The 22800-nt window shown below is 33.1% G+C and overlaps 1 protein-coding gene across 1 annotated transcript; it reads left to right on the forward strand.

Moving 5' to 3' along the window:
- Nucleotides 1-21286: 21286 nt before the first annotated feature.
- On the forward strand, nucleotides 21287-22171 carry LOC130636821 (mas-related G-protein coupled receptor member B8-like). Its single transcript, XM_057446670.1, has one exon. It carries the CDS (start codon nucleotides 21287-21289, stop codon nucleotides 22169-22171), a length of 885 nt encoding a protein of 294 aa, XP_057302653.1.
- Nucleotides 22172-22800: the final 629 nt, after the last annotated feature.

Below are 22800 nucleotides of genomic sequence, written 5' to 3' on the forward strand. Positions count from 1 at the left end.
GCTTCGCTTTTTGTACCATGTCGTTATGTGCTATAGCGGCAATATTAGTGGAAATCTACTTAGCAATTATGAAACCACTCACACATGCAACACGAAGAGACAAAAACACTATTTCGAAAATACTTGCTAGTTCTTGGATTGTATGCATTCCTCTTCCCATCATTTGCAAGCACTACGTACCTCAGTTTTGGGATGTTTATTCAATACTTTCTTGGGTATTTGTAATTCTCCTGCTCTGTTTCATTGTTTTGGTACAAACAACAGTTTATTTGTACGTGAAACGAAATCCGCACGTACGAAGTCGAGATAAACATGCAGTTGTCACAACAGTGATTTTTACATGCTCATTCTTTGTCAGTTTCATACCTATTGCGGTTATTGGAATATATTCCAAATTTTCCCGTCACAGAGCGATTCTTGAAAGTTACATTTTACCGTGGGCTTATCTGATGACAGGCATCAATTGCCTGGCAGATCCTATTGTATGTGTACTGAGAACAGCCGAATGGAGAAAAATAATACTTCATAAAGTTAGAAGGACAAGTAAGTAGAATCTACAATGCAGTTCTTTAACTTTCACATTACAGCTTCACTTTAGTTAAACCTCAAAGTACTTAGAAGTATATAGTGCAAGTTATGAAAACCCTTCATTTTCACAAACGCACGAACGATTTCATTGTACGGCGTGTTATTTATTTAGTCGTATTGTTCGTGAAAAAAAGGAAACGAAGAGTGTATTTAAAGGAATAAGATTTTACTCTGATGTTTATATTAAAGACCCTGCCTACAGAGCTTTTTAACGAAACCACTCGCAGCTATTGAGTTTTGAAGAACAATTCGTGCTGACTTTAGCCAAGGAAGTTTAAAAAGAGAAGGAGACACATCTTAGTAATTTCTCTTAAAACTATCCGTTGCCTATCTGCAGGTTGCTGCATTGTTTTTAAATTCAATTTTGTAAATAAAATTTTTCTCGTGCGTAAATTATAAAAGTAATAGTTGCTCATTGTTATTTACGGAAGCCGAGAGGGGACACCGAAAAGAAAGTCTAAAGGGAGAACAGCGAATTTGGATCAAGAAAAAAAAATTCAAATCTCAAAAATAGAATTCGAATTCCAGAAAGAAAATTTGAATTGAAAACTAAATTTCTTTATAAACAATGAAAAAATTCCGATCGAGAAAATAAAATCGAAATCGAAAAAAAAAATCAGCAATCAAGAAAAGAAAAAACAATAAGAAATGGAATAAAAATATTTATAAGTAAAATTAAATGATTAGAGCATGGCACTGTACGCAGTCATCTGACGATTTATTATTTTGTACTCAATGTGGATCACGAAAGACTTATGTACTACCTCAGACAGTCCTTCAGCTACAGCAGATGAGCGAGAATTGATAGTTTAAAACTTTGAGAAGCATTTCTCATACAATGCAAGCGTTCTGTTTTTAAAAATATATCATAGCACATTAATGTTAACGAGAACACTGAAACGACGATTACGAAGTCTTAGGAGACGTTAACGATGCAGTTTTACGTAGTATAATTGAACAACAACTACAAGGTCCAGCTGCAGTGAAAGGATACCGAGGGTTTTGGCATTCACTTCGATGTTTATTTGGCATAATGGCTACACGTAACACCATAATGCAACTGCTAAGAGAGTTAGATCCGGATGGTACTGAACGAAGAAGATCGCTTCGTCTACGCCGTAGAGAATACACATCACCCGGTGCTAACAATTGCTGGTATGTGGATGGGTATGATAAACTGAAACCATATGGTCTACCCATCCACCTTTGTATTGATGGTTTCTCGCGAAAAGTTTTATGGTGGAAAGTTTCCAGGACCAATAACAACCCACTAGTACCTGCTCACTTGTTCTTAGAAATAGTAAAAGAGTTGGGGTTTAGTCCACTTTTAGTTCAAAGAGATTGTGGTACCGAAAACAGTGTTATGGCTGATATGCAGTGTTACTTAACACAAGACGCTAACGCACACAGATATGGGCCATCGCTGTGCAATCAAAGGATCCAAAATTGGTGGTCCTTCTATCGACGATCTTTCTTTCGATCTTAATATCGCAAAGAGATGTAATTTCAGAAGGCAGGAACGCTATGACAGAGGTCGATACTGAATTCTTGAATATTTTAAATATGTAGTACAATCAGAGAACATGGAATATCCACCAAATAATTGGCACAATGGTCAGGGTATGTTCGATCAGATAACAAAACTTTGTGTATAAACTATGAACATAGAAAAGAGACATTTGAAACTAATAACATAATATTCTTTTATAGAAATATAACAGTAGTATATGATGTAGCCAAAATATATTTATATTGACGAATTTTAAGCCAGTTTAAACAAGCCTATTTCTCATGTAACTTGAATGATACTCGCGTGCAGTCAAACATAAGTAGTATGAAAATAGTCTGTATATGAACATTAACAAAATTTATGTCAAACATAAAAAGTACAATATGCTGTTTCTTGTGAGGACTTTTTTCACTTGGGAATTTCGTTTGCACCAATAGAATATAACAAAATGCAACTAGCATGACATGGTGTTTAAAAAGTGAATAAACAAAAAATAATCGACTAATTCATATGCATCAGGGAGAAAGAGTAGTAAAAATTATGAGTTCGTGTATTTAGGTGTTCGTGTATTCAAGAGAATTAACTAACACATAGAAAAGTTATTCTCACCCCTTAATTATAAATTCAAAATTCCCATTCCTCCTTGATTATATAACTTATCATAAATTAAAAATGCAATAAAACCTTCAAAAATTCCTACACATATACTTCATAAACACGAGTTATCAAATTTGTCCAAATCCAGGTGAAGAGCAGATATCTGTACAAAAACTTTCAGTAAAATTTTCCAAGTATCTTGGTGTTACTGGGAATGTCAGGATCATTAAGTATGTGCTTACATTGACACAATTCCCAAACTGCTCATCATTGACATGATTAAAAGATACTTTCCCTTTTCCATACATTGATGACAAAACAAACTTTGAACCAGTACAAAATTGAACAACATCACTTAAAGTGATTACATGCTCTTTGTTTGACTCATGCCCTTCTTCGTTCAGACAAATAATTTTGCCTTTTTTGATCCCTCGTCCTCTAAAATTACTAAAAAAATTGTACAGTTGTAACATATGTCTTTTTCTGTTTCACGTAGTGATTTATCTTCTGTATTACTCGTGTATTCTACTGTAGTATAAATTTTCAATACATCTGAGGATTGACATGATTTGGAAATAGCAAATTCGATTTCACTTTCTTTGTAACGTGTTTTTAAAGTTGTTAACATTCCAAGAATATCCAACCCACTTAAAAAATGAGGCAATTTCTTCTGCAAAACTGGATAAACATCAGTGTCTGATGATGTTGTCAACAAGTAATGACTTATCTTCTAAATTTACATTGACTTTTGTAAATCCTAAATCGTGTCTCTCTGGAAAAAGCTGTATAGCTGTCTTGAAGACAGCATTGTCTGTGGCTGCTAATATATTTTTAAGTTGTTGTTGAATGTCAATATCGAGGACGTCATTGAATTTGAAAACTTCTGTACCACCATCCCAGAGCTTCGATACAACACAAGGCATAAATACCTTGGTTCAGCACAACCCATGATAAGTGCCAATAACACTAGGTTACCAAATAATTTGAAATGACCTTTTTGTAATTTCTCGATGTCATGCAGGAATGTTGAGCCATTATCACGTGATTGCAATAAATATTTTTCACATCATCAAAAAGTGCTGCAAAGAACTCTTTAAGTGGCCCATCACCATCTTGTGCTTCTTCACCAATGAATGTAATTGTAAACGTTTTAACACCTTCACGATATAAACGTTGTAATTTCTCTAATGTGTCAAGCCAAATTTTTCTCCGCCTCACTGAAAGCTCCACAGTTCCAACTATTTTTAGAGATACCTGCAAGTTTTCAAGTTTGTCTGTTAAAGATGGTCCATTGTCAATATAATTTTCAATTGAATTGATGTTGTTATCAAATGTAGGAAATGCACTGTGTGTACTGTTATACTCAGTTGAAGGGATAGAACTGCAACTGTGTCCATCATTAAGTAAACAGAATGGATCATCTACATCGTCAATTGTTGTCAAAAAATTGTAACCATTATCAACTCTGGTGGACGTATTTTCAACATTGATCTAATCGATTTTATCACTTTTTTTGCCATTATGATAAAACTGTGATGACAAACACAGGTAAAATAAAATTTGGGAATATGGTATACAAAGGTCTTCCTTGTATTCATTTAATTTAAAAGAAACCCTTTTACCAGGCATACATATGACTTATTGAAAGTCTGGATAGAGCAAAACCCAATCTTCTATGGCACAAAATTTTTGATTGTGGTTGCCATGTTTTTCGATGGCAGCAAGTAAAATTTCTGTTCCAGATGATGCTTCTATTACTTTTAGAGGAAGTTTTCGACCACGAACAACTCTCATCACTCCGTACTTATCCCACATGGCTATGCCTACATTAATAATCGCCGATTTTTTTATTATTTTAAACTGTTTTTTTGCTTATTATTTGTTCACATCATAGAAGCAGATGATGGTTTTGCTGCCAGAGATCTTGTTGTTAATGATATACTATGTCTCTTTTTTGTACCAGGCTTGAAGAAGGTCTGTCTGTATTTTTCTCGACTCTCGGCAAAACTATTTAAAGGCATCGTATCCGATGAAGTACAAGATGTATCGTTTTCTGATGTTCTAGCGCCACATTTCCCACAAAATGTGTGCTTTGTTTTGACTTCAGATCCACACGCTACACAGTACGTAACTTTTATCTGCAATCAATGTTTTGGTACAAAATAACACGTCAACCGAAATTAATTAATAATACATTTTCTTTCTTAATTTTCTTCTCAAACCTTTTTCTTTTTCTCCGATGTTTATGCTTTCTTTTTTTTTACTTCTGATTTATTCTTTTCTCAATTTTTGTCTGTCTGTCTGTCTGTCTGTCTGTCTGTCTGTCTGTCTGTCTGTCTGTCTGTCTGTCTGTCTGTCTGTCTGTCTGTCTGTCTGTCTGTCTGTCTGTCTGTCTGTCTGTCTGTCTGTCTGTCTGTCTGTCTGTCTGTCTGTCTGTCTGTCTGTCTGTCTGTCTGTCTGTCTGTCTGTCTGTCTGTCTGTCTGTCTGTCTGTCTGTCTGTCTGTCTGTCTGTCTGTCTGTCTGTCTGTCTGTCTGTCTGTCTGTCTGTCTGTCTGTCTGTCTGTCTGTCTGTCTGTCTGTCTGTCTGTCTGTCTGTCTGTCTGTCTGTCTGTCTGTCTGTCTGTCTGTCTGTCTGTCTGTCTGTCTGTCTGTCTGTCTGTCTGTCTGTCTGTCTGTCTGTCTGTCTGTCTGTCTGTCTGTCTGTCTGTCTGTCTGTCTGTCTGTCTGTCTGTCTGTCTGTCTGTCTGTCTGTCTGTCTGTCTGTCTGTCTGTCTGTCTGTCTGTCTGTCTGTCTGTCTGTCTGTCTGTCTGTCTGTCTGTCTGTCTCAAAATGGTAGTTTAGCTGCGCAATAGCGAGAACCACGCAATGTGGTATAAAAAGGACGGACGAACCCGTGGATTTTTCACGAGCTAACGACTAGTAATAAATAATAACCCTAGCTGTAAAAACACATTTTTTTCTTAATTTTATCGTTTAAAGTCACAATTTTTAAGCATTTCTAGTGGGATATGCAGAAAATCAGCCGAATATGAGAGATATTTTTTGGAAATTATGGTAAAATAAAAATAAAAAAACGCCCTCAGAAAATAAAAATGCAGAAAATAATGTAAATTATCACCCAACGAAACCAACGCATAATTAGAAAAGAAACAATAGTCATCGAACCCCGATTCTATTTAAGAAATTCAGTAACTTTGAAGAAGAAAATATTCCCCTTTCTGCAGGAATATCTTTTAAAAGCTTTCTTAAGATTTTAGCTGACGCTGGGCTGGGAGGGAACATACAGAAATATCTACAAAATTATATCATATCTCAGGCAATAATTTCTACAATACAAGGTCCAAATACCAGTATAAGAATTCCTAACATGGATCTAACCTCAAACAAAACTTTTTTCATTAGTTTTCTTAAAAAATGTACTTTGTGAGAGAGAAATTAATATTTAAAGAGTTGATTCGTACCTAGCTACCCTATCTACCTAGCTACCCTAACTACCTAGGTATATGGACCATGATATCTTTTTGTATTGTTATCTTGGATTATCATAGTTAACACACATACATGTAATGTAAAGTTTAAATACTTAGCTTTATGAAGTTTTGGAAACAAAACTTTATAAAGCCAGCAAAATTTATGAAAAACTTTTTAGTGTTACTTTTTTAGATTTATTAAAACATAACTGACTAAGTCTTGGTGCTGCGTTGTACATTAAGAAAAAATAGTAGACTCCTGAAATAATAAAAGAGCAGCCCTGTCCTTAAGCTAGTTTTTTAGCTAGCCAAACTATCTAAAACAAGTTTTTCAATATGTTTAGTACGTAGTAGCTGATGAAAACCTAGTGCAGACGTGATGATAACAGCTATCCTTTTGTATTTTAGCTTGGTGCTTTGTTTACATTTAGCTATTAGCACGTTTACAATGTTTGCAAATTAGGATATTATTAAAAACTTTCTTCCCCTTCCCAATGCCATAGCAACATATTTGTTAAAAATCAGATGCGTAAGAATAAATCCTACAAATATGTATATTTCTGGGGACTCGGTTTGCAAAACTTTATCAATTTTTTACTTATATTAATGAATTTATTTAAGAAAAAGAATATATATATTAAAACTTGGAGAAAAAATGGCCCATTTGAACTGAGATTTGGCAAGTTTTTTATTGACAGAGTAGATTTCTTTGATGTAAGAAAATAAAAAACTTGATTGCACCAATCCGGCATGGCACATATTTTTATTTGGACCCTATCTGACATTTTTATAATGAGAATTGCCCATTTTGGTTTTTACACATGTATCTTTCTCAAAATTTATATACTTTCAAAACATTCTTATCGTTACTGTGGAAAGTTTATCATTTCTTGAACATGATAGTTTAGCAGGCGACGTTTTGGGAGATACTTCTCCCATCATCGGGCAAAGTAAAATGATGTTGAGCATGTATTTATATAATTGCAGAGGATTGAAATTCATAAAAATTAACCAATCAAAAACAAGCTAATAATTGCAGTTAACTACATTGGGGCCATTTTACAAGTATATAAAATTTGACAAAGATTCGACTGCAGTAACCATTAAAGGCAAATCTGATAATTGAAATAAGTTGGAATTGCATACACCCTATTTCTCTAGAGAAATAGGATGTGTGCTTTTAGAATTTACTGCCGAAATATTTAACCTGGATTGATGCCGGTAATAATAGGATTAATCATAATACGAATACAATTTAACTCATGGTATTTTGTGTATCTCTTGACGTAGCTTGTTTCGTAAAAATAAAAAATGATGAAAAACAGGGCTATATGCGGGGTGCAGCGTCAGACCTTATCTCGTAAGATAAATTAAAAGGGCTTCTTCATTTTTTGAAGTTTTTGTCGTTCCAAAAGATTTGAGAAGGGTTTTTAGAAGTCCAGAATATTGAAGTTCTATAAAAGATTGAATGTGAGTTTTCCCTTCAAACGTATTTGACAATTTACTCTCGCAGTTTTATTAACGTATATTTGACTATTTCTCTTTTTGGTCAGTTAGATATAGTTAATTGTATTTTCAAAGAAATATATATTTTTCACTTGAAAAAATCACCTTAACAATTTTTGCACCATTTAGAACAAAATTGAAAGATTTATATTTTAAGTTATTGTCAAATACCGAAGGTATCAAAGTTCATACTTAAGTTTATGCTTTTAAAACTAAACATTTATTTCCTAAATTTTGGACGTCATTTATCTTCCGAATGACGTAGTTATATCAATAATACCATATTTTTGTACTAAGTTTCATGTATGAAGTTCAATATTTTTTAAAAAAGGGATCTTGTTACCTTATCGTTAAAATAGGAAACTTTCATGCAAGTATAACGTCATACTTATCTCAATAACGCCATCAAAACTCATTTGTGTTATATGAAAACAATTTTTGTTTATATTAAGTAAATAAGTCAAAAGTTAGGCCGATATCGTCAGTAATTGCTGAGAAACTCAAATTTGTTGCAAAATTAGAAAAATGGCATTTTTAGTTCTTCAACACGACAACAAGTAGACATTCGTGTTAGTATATTGTTTGCCATCAATCTTTTGAATCAATTTTTAAAGAAGACGGTTTGTTTGACGTTTTGTTTTTAATTTTTAAATTAAATCTGTTATTGCATTGTCCTTTTATTAATAATTAATATTCTCATTTTGGAAGCTATAGCTTTTACTTGTGGTAACATCTTTCTTATCTTCAGAACGTTTTTAATATCCACAAATTTTGTTTCCAGGCCAGACATTTGTCTCTTTTCCAACGACAGTATTACCGAGATAAGTGAGCGAATAGCAGTTCAGCACATGCTCATATTTAATCATCCAAAGTCGATAAATCTTGTGTGTTTTTTTGCTCCAAAAACGAACTGCAATTTTTGGCAAATTGATCTGCAAGGTCCTTATTATACACTCCGACCTGCAACTGCTTCAAGTGTCTAATTGAAAACTTGCACATTATATTTGGCCAAACTCTTCACAAGTGAAAAAAATTTTCGATCCCCTCAAAAATTCAAGCAAAGCAATAATTACCGTACATCATGCACGCAAACAATAAAGAAGCAAAGCAAAGTCAAGCTTGAGTTATTACCAATTATAAAGAAAATAAAAAAATAACAACAATTTAAACAGAAAACAAAAAGACAATATCCTGTAACGAAAACTATATAGAGTAACGCAGTACTTTTAACTGTCCTACTGTGTCAAGTTTACTTAGGTTTTAGAGTAAATGAATAAGTGTCCTACACTCACTACAAACGCCCAGTTAATTTTGTGTGACAAACTTTAGCCCTAGTTACTCAATGGGTATCAAAATCAACTATTTAAAAATGAAAAAAGAAGAGTATTATCTCGGATAACAAGCAATTATACCTTGGAGCAAGAATACCCAGCTTCATAAGAAGCTAAGCAGAGCAGTACAAATGCGGCAATTTAGATAGCTAACTAGCACGCTAATAAGGCTGCTTCTCACTTCCCTGCTGGATAGTGAGAGAACCTGTCGGCTACTTTCTAAGTTATTTGACAAGGTTGTAAATGACGCGTGTTACTTCAAGGTGTAGCCACATACTTAGATTGCTAATTGTAAAAGTCTGTATGGCTGAGATAAAAATAAACGATACAATAATATTACGTAGGTTAAAACCTTCATCAGAGCAGAATAAACCGGCCAGTTCTGGTTATGCTGTAGTTTACCGGAACGGAGAGCGAAGTTTTTTAGAAAAACGAAAGATTCTATTCAGACTGATTAGAATCTTTCCATTTTCTAATAAAATAATTCCGTCTAGGTCCTTAAAAAGTTAGTTTCTTCAACAACTGTAATCTGTTTGCCTAATTTCGATCTTCCCGAGTAGTAAATAGCCAAAGAAGATTTCGATGATTGCCAGTCTATGACAGATAACATGACATAATAATAGTATCTATATTATTCAATAAAAATGTCGGTTGTTTCTACCGAGATCTCAGGAAGGTGGCATCTAATTCTTCCATATGCACACACAAGCCTAGTTGACCGAGCTGTTTCTTTCATTTTTGTGTATAATATAATTATTTTATTTGCATTTTCTGGACGGAAATGATAAAAAATGAGGTTTACCTTTAAGTCAATTTATGTAAGCTTATTAACTATTGGTGAAAATAATTCTATATTATGTCCATGGACATCATAATGATAAGAAAACAAGACTATGATTAAATATGTAAAAAAATTTCATATAAACAACATTATTATTAAATTATGGTTGTGCATCTATCGTTGTCTTCACAAAATGAGCATTATTTGTTAGCAAACTCATGGATTACTTTCTTTAAAGAATCCTTTCAACTGTAATTTACTTTAGAACGCCATGTAAAATATATAAACAAACGGTCATGATTTTCTTCAGCCCGCCTAACCGAGCAGCTTGGTTAACCGTCTTATATGAACAGCCCCTTGGACCTTTAAATGTTTTCAAAACTTTAAAACATTGTAACCTGATGATGATAAAATTATCGAAACGTTAAAATTAAAAAAATGTGTTTTATTTTTTAAAACAGTTTTGCAGCCCTCAATCTTTTTAGGCAAAGTAAACTAAACTCCAGGATTATAGATTCAACAAAAGAGATGTAATTATTTCCCGTTTCATACTACAATTTTACTTAAACAAATAAATCTTTTCTTTAATTATAAATACTTATCCAGCCTCTCGCCAGTGTCTTAGTGTTATTTTTTTAATTAAAATTTCTTGTTTGTTTTTTCTGTTCGAGGAATTACGTTCAAAGCAATTTTAAAAATTTATCATCAATCATATCCGTGACTGCAATGGAACCTGACACCTCAGAAAATATTTACATTTGCAACAACTACAAAATATTATCTCGAAACGACGTGAGAATTATTTTCTTTGCTTTTCATGTAACAGCATTTACATTTGCAGCACTAGTTTTACTCGCAAATGGAACGTTTCTCTTCATATTTATAACAAAATCGAAAAAGCGCCGTAGCATGAAAACATTATATGCGCTTTTGTCGTTTTCAGATTTTCTATATGGATTATTTGTGGCTGTAACAATGAGCGTGTTTCTAAATAGGACTTTTGATAAACTCTGTCATGTGCAAGATGTAATGGATAGTATTGGCTTCGCTTTTTGTACCATGTCGTTATGTGCTATAGCGGCAATATTAGTGGAAATCTACTTGGCAATTATGAAACCACTCACACATGCAACACGAAGAGACAAAAACACTATTTCGAAAATACTTGCTAGTTCTTGGATTGTATGCATTCCTCTTCCCATCATTTGCAAGCACTACGTACGTCAGTTCTGGGATGTTTATTCAATACTTTCTTGGATATTTATAATTCTCCTGCTCTGTTTCATTGTTTTGGTACAAACAACAGTTTATTTGTACGTGAAACGAAATCCGCACGTACGAAGTCGAGATAAACATGCAGTTGTCACAACAGTGATTTTTACATGCTCATTCTTTGTCAGTTTCATACCTATTGCGGTTATTGGAATATATTCCAAATTTTCCCGTCACAGAGCGATTCTTGAAAGTTACATTTTACCGTGGGCTTATCTGATGACAGGCATCAATTGCCTGGCAGATCCTATTGTATGTGTACTGAGAACAGCCGAATGGAGAAAAATAATACTTCATAAAGTTAGAAGGACAAGTAATACTGTAGAATCTACAATGTAGTTCTTTAACTTTCACATTTCAGCTTCACTTTAGTTACACCTCAAAATAATTAGAAGTATATAGTGCAAGTTATGAAAACCCTTCATTTTCACAAACGCACGAACGATTTCATTGTACGGCGTGTTATTTATTTAGTCGTATTGTTCGTGAAAAAAAGGAAACGAAGAGTGTATTTAAAGGAATAAGATTTAACTCTGATGTTTATATTAAAGACCCTGCTTACAGAGCTGTTTAACGAAACCACTCGCAGCTATTGAGTTTTGAAGAACAATTCGTGCTGACTTTAGCCAAGGAAGTTTAAAAAGAGAAGGAGACACATCTTAGTAATTTCTCTTAAAACTATCCGTTGCCTATCTGCAGGTTGCTGCATTGTTTTTAAATTCAATTTTGTAAATAAAATTTTTCTCGTGCGTAAATTATAAAAGTAATAGTTGCTCATTGTTATTTACGGAAGCCAAGAGGGGACACCGAAAAGAAAGTCTAAAGGGAGAACAGCGAATTTGGATCAAGAAAAAAAAATTCAAATCTCAAAAATAGAATTCAAATTCCAGAAAGAAAATTTGAATTGAAAACTAAATTTCTTTATAAACAATAAAAAAATTCCGATCGAGAAAATAAAATCGAAATCGAAAAAAAAAATCAACAATCAAGAAAAGAAAAAACAATAAGAAATGGAATAAAAATATTTATAAGTAAAATTAAATGATTAGAGCATGGCACTGTACGCAGTCATCTGACGATTTATTATTTTGTACTCAATGTGGATCACGAAAGACTTATGTACTACCTCAGACAGTTCTCCAGCTACAGCAGATGAGCGAGAATTGATAGTTTATAACTTTGAGAAGCATTTCCCATAGAATGCAATCGTTCTGTTTTTAAAAATATGTCATAGCACATTAATGTCAACGAGAACACTGAAATGACGATTACGAAGTCTTAGGAGACGTAATAATGTTAACAATGCAGTTTTACGTAGTATAATTGAACAACAACCACAAGGTCCAGCTGCAGTGAAAGGATACCGAGGGTTTTGGCATTCACTTCGATGTTCATTTGGCATAATGGCTACACGTAACACCGTGATGCAACTGCTAAGAGAGTTAGATCCGTATGGTACTGAACGAAGAAGATCGCGTCGTCTACGCCGTAGAGAATACACATCACCCGGTGCTAACAATTGCTGGTATGTGGATGGGTATGATAAACTGAAACCATATGGTCTACCCATCCACCTTTGTATAGATGGTTTCTCGCGAAAAGTTTTATGGTGGAAAGTTTCCAGGAGCAATAACAACCCACTAGTACCTGCTCACTTGTTCTTAGAAATAGTAAAAGAGTTGTGGTTTTGTCCACTTTTAGTTCAAACAGATTGTGGTACCGAAAACGGTGTTATGGCTGATATGCAGTGTTACTTAACACAAGACGCTAACGCACACAGATATGGGCCATTGCTGTGCAATCAAAGGATCCAAAATTGGTGGTCCTTCTATCGACGATCTTTCTTTCGATCTTAATATCGCAAAGAGATGTAACTTCAGAAGGCAGGAACGCTATGACAGAGGCCGATACTGAACTTTTCGAATATTTTAAATATGTAGTACAATCAGAGAACATGGAATATCCACCAAATAATTGGCACAATGGTCAGGGTATGTTCGATCAGATAACAAAACTTTGTGTATAAACTATGAACATAGAAAAGAGACATTTGAAACTAATAACATAATATTCTTTTATAGAAATATAACAGTAGCATATGATGTAGCCAAAATATATTTATGTTGACAAATTTTAAGCCAGTTTAAACAAGCCTATTTCTCATGTAATCCGAATGATACTGGCGTGCAGTCAAACATAAGTAGTATGAAAAGAGTCTGTATATGAACATTAACAAAATTTATGTCAAACATAAAAAGTACAATATGCTGTTTCTTGTGAAGACTTTTTTCACTTGGGAATTTAGGTTGCACCAATAGAATATAACAAAATGCAACTAGCATGACATGGTGTTGATAAAGTGAACAAACAAAAAATAATCGACTAATTCATATGCATCAGGGAGAAAGAGTAGTAAAAATTATGAGTTCGTGTATTTAGGTGTTCGTGTATTCAAGAGAATTAACTAACACATAGAAAAGTTATTCTTATCCCTTAATTATAAATTCAAAATTCTTATTCCTCCTTGATTATATAACTTATCATAAATTAAAAATGCAATAAAACCTTCAAAAATTCGTACAGATATACTTTGTCCAAATCCAAGTGAAGACCAGATTTCTGTACAAAAACTTTCAGTAAAATTCTCCAAGTATCTTGATGTTACTGGGAATGTCAGGATCATTAAGCATGTGCTTACATTGACACATTTCCCAAACTGCTCATCATTGACATGATTAAAAGATATTTTCACTTTTCCATACATTCATGACAAAACAAACTTTGAACCAGTACAAAATTGAACAACATCACTTAAAGTAATTACATGCTCTTTGTATGACTCTGCCTTTTCTTCGTTCAGACAAATAATTTTGACTTTTTTCGATCCCTCGTGCTCTAAAATTTCTGAAAAGTTTGTTCAGTTGTAACATATGTTTTCTTCTGCTTCACGTAGTGATTTATCTTCTGTATTACTTGTGTATTCTACTGTAGTGTAAATTTTCAATACATCTGAGGATTGACATGATTTGGAAATAGCAAGTACGATTTCACTTTCTTTGTAATGTGTTTTTAAAACTGTTAGCATGCCAAGAATATAAAACCCACTTAAAAATGAGGCAATTTCATCTGCAAAACTGGCTAAACTGCAGTGTCTGATAATGTTGTCAATAAATAATGACTTATCTTCTAAACTTTTGACTTTTGTAACTCCTAAATCGTATCTCGCCGGGAAAAGCTGTATAGCTGTCTTGAAGGCAGCATGGCAGCTAATATATTTTCAAGTTTTTGTTGAATGTCAATATCGAGGACGTCATCGATTTTGAAAACTTTTGTACCACCATCCAAGAGCTTCGATGCAACACAAGGGAAAAAATACCTTGGTCCAGCAGAACCCATGATAAGTGCTAATGACACTAGGTTACCAAATAATTTGAAATGACCTTTTTGTAATTTCTCAAAGTCATGCAGGAATGTTGCCTGATTGCAATAAACATTTTTTCACATCATCAAAAAGTGCTGCAAAGAACTCTTTAAGTGGCCCATCACCATCTTGTGCTTCGTCACCAATGAATAAAATTGTAAACGGTTTAACACCTTCACGATATGAACATTGTAATTTCTCTAATGTGTCAAGCCAAATTTTTCTCCGCCTGAAAGCTCCACAGTTCCAACTATTTTTAGAGATGCCTGCAAGTTTTCAAGTTTGTCTGTTAAAGATGGTTCATTGTCAATATAGTTTTCAATTGAATAGATGTTGTTATCCAGTGCATGCACTGTGTGTACTGCTATACTCTGTTGAAGGGATGGAACTGCAACTGTGTCAATCATTAAGTAAACCGAATGGATCATCTACATTGTCAATTGTTTTCAAAAAATTGTAACCATTATCAATTCTGGTGGACGTATCTTCAACATTGATGTAATCGATTTTATCACTTATTTTGCTATTATAATAAAATTGTGATGGCAAACACAGGTAAAATAAAATTTGGGAATATGGTTTACAAAGGTCTTCCTTGTAGTCATTTAATTTAAAAGAAACACTTTTACCAGGTATACATATGACTTCTTGAAAGTCTGGATAGAGCAAAGCCCAATCTTCTATAGCACAAAATTCTTGATTGTGGTTGCCGTGTTTTTCGATGGCAGCAAGTATGCTCCAGATTATGCTTCTAATACTTTTAGAGGAAGTCTTCGACCACGAACAACTCTCATCTCTCCGTACTCATCCCGCATGGCTATACCCACATTAATAATTACCGGGTTTTTTTATTCTTTTAAACTGTTCTTTTGCTTATTATTTGTTCCCATCATAGATGCAGATGATGGTTGTGCTGCTACAGATGTTTTTGTTGATGATATACTATGTCTCATTTTTGTACCAGGCTTAAAGAAGCTCTGTCTGTACTTTTCTCGACTCTCGGCAAAACTATTTAAAAGCATCGTATTCGATGGAGTACAAGATGTATCGTTTTCTGAAGTTCTAGCGCCACATTTCCCACAAAAATTGTGCTCTGTTTTGACTTCAGATCCACACACTACACAGTACGCCATTCTTATCTGCAATCGATGTTTTGGTACAAAATAACACGTCAACCGAAGTTAGTTAATACATTTTCTTTCTTAATTTTCTTTTCAAACCTTTTTCTTTTTCTCCGATATTTATGCTTTATTTTTTTTTACTCAATTTTAATATTCTTTTCTTGATTTCGATTTCTTTTTTTAGTGTACCTTCTCGGCTTCCGGCATTTCTAGTGGTATATGCAGAAAATCAGCCGAATATGAGATTTATTTTTGGGAAAATGTGGTAAAATAAAAATAAAAAAACGCTCTCAGAAAATAAAAACGCAAAAGATAAATGTAAACAAACGCATAATTAGAAAAGAAACAATAGCCATCGAACCCCGATTCTATATAAAAAATTCAGTAACTTTGAAGAAGAAAATATGTACCAATTTGCAACCCCTTCTGCAGTAATATCATTTAAAAGCTTTCTTAAGATTTTAGCTGAAGCTGGGCTGGGAGGAAACATACAGAAATATCTACAAAATTATAACATATCTCAGGCAATAATTTACACAATACAAGGTCCAAATACCCGCTGAATCATTTTGCAAGTAAAGAAATTAAGCTTTACCAGAATTAATTCTTATAGTTCTACAGAGTCATATGTTTTATTTATGTTCGTTATAGTTTTTAATGTGTTTTAAAAGTTCTGCTTTGTCGTTAAAACACTCGTCTCGGCAAGTAAAAATACAGGAAAAAACAGTGCAAAGGATGGGTTTAAAAGGAGCGCGTAAACAAAAGAACTTTGAATAGAATTTAAAGGGACATTGGTTAGATGTATCTCCTTGCTTTAACCTATTAACTAAAACTACTGTGAATGTCGTTGACACTTTTTGTCGCACTTTTGTATAAGAATTTCTAACATGGATGTAACCCCAAACAAAACTTTTTTCATTAGTTTTCTTAAAAAATGTATCTTGTGAGAGAGAAAATATTTAAAGAGTTGATTCGTACCTAGCTACCCTATCTACCTAGCTACCCTATCTACCTAGGTATATGGACCAAGATGTCTTTTTTTATTGTTATCTTAAATTATCATAGTTAACACACTACCATACATGTAATGGAAAGTTTAAATACTTAGCTTTATGAAGTTTTGGAAATAAAACTTTATAAAGCTACCAAAATTTATGAAAAACTTTTTGGTGTTACTTTGTTAGATTTATTAAAACATAACTGACTCAGTCTTGGTGCTGCGTTGTACATTAAGAAAAAATTGTAGACTGCTGAAATAATAAAAGAGCAGTCCTGTCTTTTAGCAAGTGTTTGTAGCTAGCTAAGCTATCTAAAACAAGGTTGTCAATATGTTTAGTACGTAGTAGCTGATGAAAACCTACTGCAGACGTGATGATAACAGCTATCATTATGTATTTTAACTTGGTGCTTTGTTTACATTAAACTATTAGCACGTTTTCAATGTTGGCAAATTAGGATAGGATTAAAAACTTTATTCCCCTTCCCAATGCTATAACAACATATTTGTTTAAAATCAGATGTGTAAGAATAAATCCTACACATATGTATATGACCTGGTTTGCAAAACTTTATCAAATATTTACTTAATTTATTTAAGAAAAAGAATATATATAATAAAACTTGGCCTATTTGAACTGAGATTTGGCAAGTTTTTTATTGACAGAATAGATTTCTTTGATGTAAGAAATTGAGAAACTGGATTGCACCAATCTGTCATGGCACATATTTTTCATATTTTTCCACTTCACTGGACAGCTTAACAATGAGCTTGTTTCGTAAAAATAAAAAATGATGAAAAACAGGGCTACATGCGGCGTGCAGCGTCAGACCTCATCTCGTAAGATAAATTAATAGAGCTTCTTCATTTTTTGAAGTTCTTGTCATTCCAAAAGATTTGAGAAGGGTTTAGAGCATATTTATAAATAAATTAGAAGTCCAGAATATTGAATTTCTATAAAAGAGTAAATGTGACTTCTCCCTTCAAACGTATTTGACAATTTACTCTCGCAGTTTTATTAACGTATATTTGACTTTTTCTCTTTTTGGTCGGTTAGATATAGTTAATTGTATTTTCAAATAGAAATATATATTTTTCACTTGAAAAATTACCTTTACAATTTTTGCACCATTTAGAACAAAATTGAAAGATTTATATTTTGAGATATTGTCAAATATCGAAGGTATCAAAGTTTATACTAATGGCTTATTAACCGTTTAGCCGGTCTATACGGGAAAATATAGACCGAGGTCATGACGTCATGGACCGAAAGCAGTGAGGTCCATGCGAGAGACAGAGGTCTATATTTTCCCGTATAAACAGGCTAATAAGGTTAATAAGTCATTTATTACCCCACTGATTATTTCATAACCATTAATGAAAAAAAGGTTTTAGTGTCCAGGGGTCTTTAACAAAAACAAGGCTTAGGTGGAAACCATGTAACTTTCTTTATATTTCAAACGTACACAGACATTCGATCCACAACTCGTTCAAAAATAAACAATGCAATACAACTTTTAAAAATAGAATATTTTCAAAACAGTTTTAAAATTCAATTCTTTGTCGTTTCGCTGGTGGAGTGTTCGTATTAAAATTAAATGTACAATTGTTAAAATTTCCTCCGGAAAAAAATGAAGAGAGGGTTGAAGACTGCGTGGAACTGGAAGTATTAAGAGCTGTCGATTGGTTATGTACGTCAAGTTGGTTATTATTTGAGCTCAAGATGTTTGACATTTAAAATTAACTTTCTTGTTTTGTTTTTGTTTTGTTTTGATGTCGGTTAATACGGCGTCATTTAGACTGGTCACGTGAAAAAAAAACCAATCAAATTTTCCGAGAACGTTCGAATAAACGTAAACATTCGAAAATACTCAACAGTGGGGTAATAATTAAGTTTACGCTTTTAAAACTAAACAATTACTTCCTAAATTTTGGACGTCATTTATCTTCCGAATGACGTGGTTATATCATTAATATCATAAGTTAAATGTATGAAGTTCTATATTTTTTTAAAAAAAAGGATCTTGTTACCTTATCGTTAAAATAGGAAACTTTCATGCAAGTATGACGTCATATTTATCTCACTAACGCCATTAAAACTCATTTCTGTTATATGAAAACAATTTTTGTTTATATTAAGTAAATAAGTCAAAAGTTAAGCCGATATCGTCAGTAATTGCTGAGAAACTCAAATTTATTGCAAAATTAGAAAAATGGCATTTTTAGTTCTTCAACACAACAACAAGTAGACATTCGTGTTAGTATATTCTTTGCCATCAATCTTTTGAATCAATTTTTAAAGAAGACGGTTTCTTTGACGTTTTGTTTTTAATTTTTAAATTAAATCTGTTATTGCATTGTCCTTTTATTAATAATTCATATTCTCATTTTGGGAGCTATAGCTTTTACTTGATGTAACACCTTTCTTATTTTCAGCACGTTTTTAATATTCACAAATTTTGTTTCCAGGCCAGAAATTTGTCTCTTTTCCATGAACAGTAGTGTTCCCCTTAATGGAATACTAAGTACCACGAAATATTACTTTTTCAAATTATTTTCATGTTTTCTTGAATCTGCGTTAATATTTCCCTAAGAAAGTTACAAACATTTGTTATTTTTTTTACAACAGTACTACCCAGATAAGTGGGCGAATAGCGGTCCAGCACATGCTCATATTTAACCATCGATAGTCGAAAAATCTTGTGTGTTTTTTTGCTCCAAAAACGAACTGCAATTTTTGACAAATTGAACTGCAAGGTCCTTATTATGCCCTCCGACCTGCAACTGCTTCAAGTGTCTAATTGAAAACTTGCATATTCTATTTGGCCAAACTCTCCACAAGTTAAATAAATTTTCGATTCCCTCAAAAATTTAAGCTAAGCAATGGTTACCGTACATCATGCACGCAAATAATAGAGAAGCAATGCAAAGTTAAGCTTGAGTTATTACCGATTATAAAGAAAATAAAAAAATAACAACAATTAAACAGAAAACAAAAAGTCAATATCCTGTAACGAAAACTGTATAGAGTAACGCAGTACTTTTAACTGTCCTACTGTGTCAAGTTTACTTAGGTTTTAGAGTAAATGAATAAGTGTCCTACACTCACCACAAACGCCTCAGTTAATTTTGTGTGACAAACTTTACCCCTAGTTACTCAATAGGTCTCAAAATCAACTATTTAAAATGAAAAGAAGAAGAGTATTATCCAGGATAACAAGCAATTATACCTTGGAGCAAGAATATACCAACTTCATAAGAAGCTAAGCAGAGCAGTACAAATGCTGCAATTTAGGTAGCTAACTAGCACGCTAATAAGGCTGCTTCTCACCTCCCTGCTGGATAGTGAGAGAACCTGTCGGCTACTTTCTAAGTTATTTGACAAGGTTGTAAATGACGCGTGTTACCTCAAGGTATAGCCACATACTCAGGTTGCTAATTGTAAAAGTCTGTATGGGTGAGATAAAAATAAACGATACAATAATATTATGTAGGTTAAAACCTTCAACAGAGCAGAATAAACCGGACAGTTCTGGTTATGCTGTAGTTTACCGGAACGGAGAGCGAAGTTTTTTAGAAAAACGAAAGATTCTATTCAGACTGATTAGAATCTTTCCATTTTCTAATAAAATAATTCCGTCTAGGTCCTTAAAAAGTTCGATCTTCCCGAGTAGTAAATAGCCAAAGAAGATTTCGATGATTGCCAGTCTATGACAGGTAACATGACATAATAATAGTATCTATATTATTCAATAAAAATGTCGGTTGTTTCTACCGGAGTCTCAGGAAGGTGGCATCTAATTCTTCCATATGCACACACAAGCCTAGTTGACCGAGCTGTTTCTTTCATTTTTGTGCATAATAAACTTATTTTATTTGCATTTTCTGGACGGAAATGATAAAAAATGAGGTTTACCTTTAAGTCAATTTATGTAAGCTTATTAACTATTGGTGAAAATAATTCTATATTATATCCATGGAAAACAATGCATCATAATCATAAGAAAACAAGACTATGATTAAATATGTAAAAAAATTTCATATAAACAACATTATTATCAAATTATGGTTGTGTATCTATCGTTGTCTTCACAAAATGAGCATTATTTGTTAGCATACTCATGGATTACTTTTTTTTAAAGAATCCTTTCAACTGTAATTTACTTTAGAACGCCATGTAAAATATATAAACAAACGGTCATGATTTTCTTCAGCCCGCCTAACCGAGCAGCCTGGTTAACCGTCTTATATGAACAGCCCCTTGGACCTTTAAATGTTTTCAATATATAATATCAATATCAAAAACATTGTAACCTGATGATGATAAAATTATCGAAACGATAAAATTAAAAAAATGTGTTTTATTTTTTAAAGCAGTTTTAGAAATCGTGCATCTCCATATTTTGCAGCCCTCAATCTCTTTAGGCAAAGTAAACTAAACTTGGCCATCTGTCAAAAGATTATCTCCAGGATTATAGATTCAACAAAAGAGATGTAATTATTTCCCGTTTCATACTACAATTTTACTTAAACAAATAAATCTTTTCTTTAATTATAAATACTTATCCAGCCTCTCGCCAGTGTCTTAGTGTTATTTTTTTAATTAAAATTTCTTGTTTGTTTTTTCTGTTCGAGGAATTACGTTAAAAGCAATTTTAAAAATTTATCATCAATCATATCCGTGACTGCAATGGAACCTGACACCTCAGAAAATATTTACATTTGCAACAACTACAAAATATTATCTCGAAACGACGTGAGAAATATTTTCTTTGCTTTTCATGTAACAGCATTTATATTTGCAGCACTAGTTTCACTCGCAAATGGAACGTTTTTATTCATATTTATAACAAAATCGAAAAAGCGCCGTAGCATGAAAACATTTTATGCGCTTTTGTCGTTTTCGGATTTTCTATATGGATTATTTGTGGCTGTAACAATAAGCGTGTTTCTAAATAAGACTTTTGATAAACTCTGTCATGTGCAAGATGCAATGGATAGTATTGGCTTCGCTTTTTGTACCATGTCGTTATGTGCTATAGCGGCAATATTAGTGGAAATCTACTTAGCAATTATGAAACCACTCACACATGCAACACGAAGAGACAAAAACACTATTTCGAAAATACTTGCTAGTTCTTGGATTGTATGCATTCCTCTTCCCATCATTTGCAAGCACTACGTACCTCAGTTCTGGGATGTTTATTCAATACTTTCTTGGGTATTTATAATTCTCCTGCTCTGTTTCATTGTTTTCGTACAAACAACAGTTTATTTGTACGTGAAACGAAATCCGCACGTACGAAGTCGAGATAAACATGCAGTTGTCACAACAGTGATTTTTACATGCTCATTCTTTGTCAGTTTCATACCTATTGCGGTTATTGGAATATATTCCAAATTTTTCCGTCACAGAGCGATTCTTGAAAGTTACATTTTACCGTGGGCTTATCTGATGACAGGCATCAATTGCCTGGCAGATCCTATTGTATGTGTATTGAGAACAGCCGAATGGAGAAAAATAATACTTCGTAAAGTTAGAAGGACAAGTAATACTGTAGAATCTACAATGTAGTTCTTTAACTTTCACATTTCAGCTTCACTTTAGTTAGACCTCAAAGTAATTAGAAGTATATAGTGCAAGTTATGAGAACCCTTCATTTTCACAAACGCACGAACGATTTCATTGTACGGCGTGTTATTTATTTAGTCGCATTGTTCGTGAAAAAAGGAAACGAAGAGTGTATTTAAGGGAATAATATTTCATTCTGATGTTTATATTAAAGACCCTGCTTACAAAGCTTTTTAACGACACCACTCACAGCTAGATTTGAGTACAATTCGTGCTGAATTTAGCCAAGGAAGTTTAAAGAAAGAAGGAGATACATCTCAGTAGTTTCTCTTAAAACTATCCGTTGCCAATCTGCAGGTTGCTGCATTGTTTTTAAATTCAATTTTGTAAATAAAATTTTTCTCGCGTGTAAATTATAAAAGTAATCGTTGCTCATTGTTATTTACGGAAGACGAGAGGGGACACCGAAAAGAAAGTCTAAAGGGAGAAAAAAATTTTCGATCGAGAAAAGAAAATTCAAATCTCAAAAATAGAATTCGAATTCCAGAGAGAAAATTTGAATTGAAAACTAAATTTCTTTATAAACAATAAAAACAATTCCGATCGAGAAAATAAAATCGAAATCGAAAAAA

Source organism: Hydractinia symbiolongicarpus, chromosome 3, assembly GCF_029227915.1.
Source record: "Hydractinia symbiolongicarpus strain clone_291-10 chromosome 3, HSymV2.1, whole genome shotgun sequence".
Taxonomy (NCBI): Eukaryota; Metazoa; Cnidaria; class Hydrozoa; order Anthoathecata; family Hydractiniidae; genus Hydractinia; species Hydractinia symbiolongicarpus.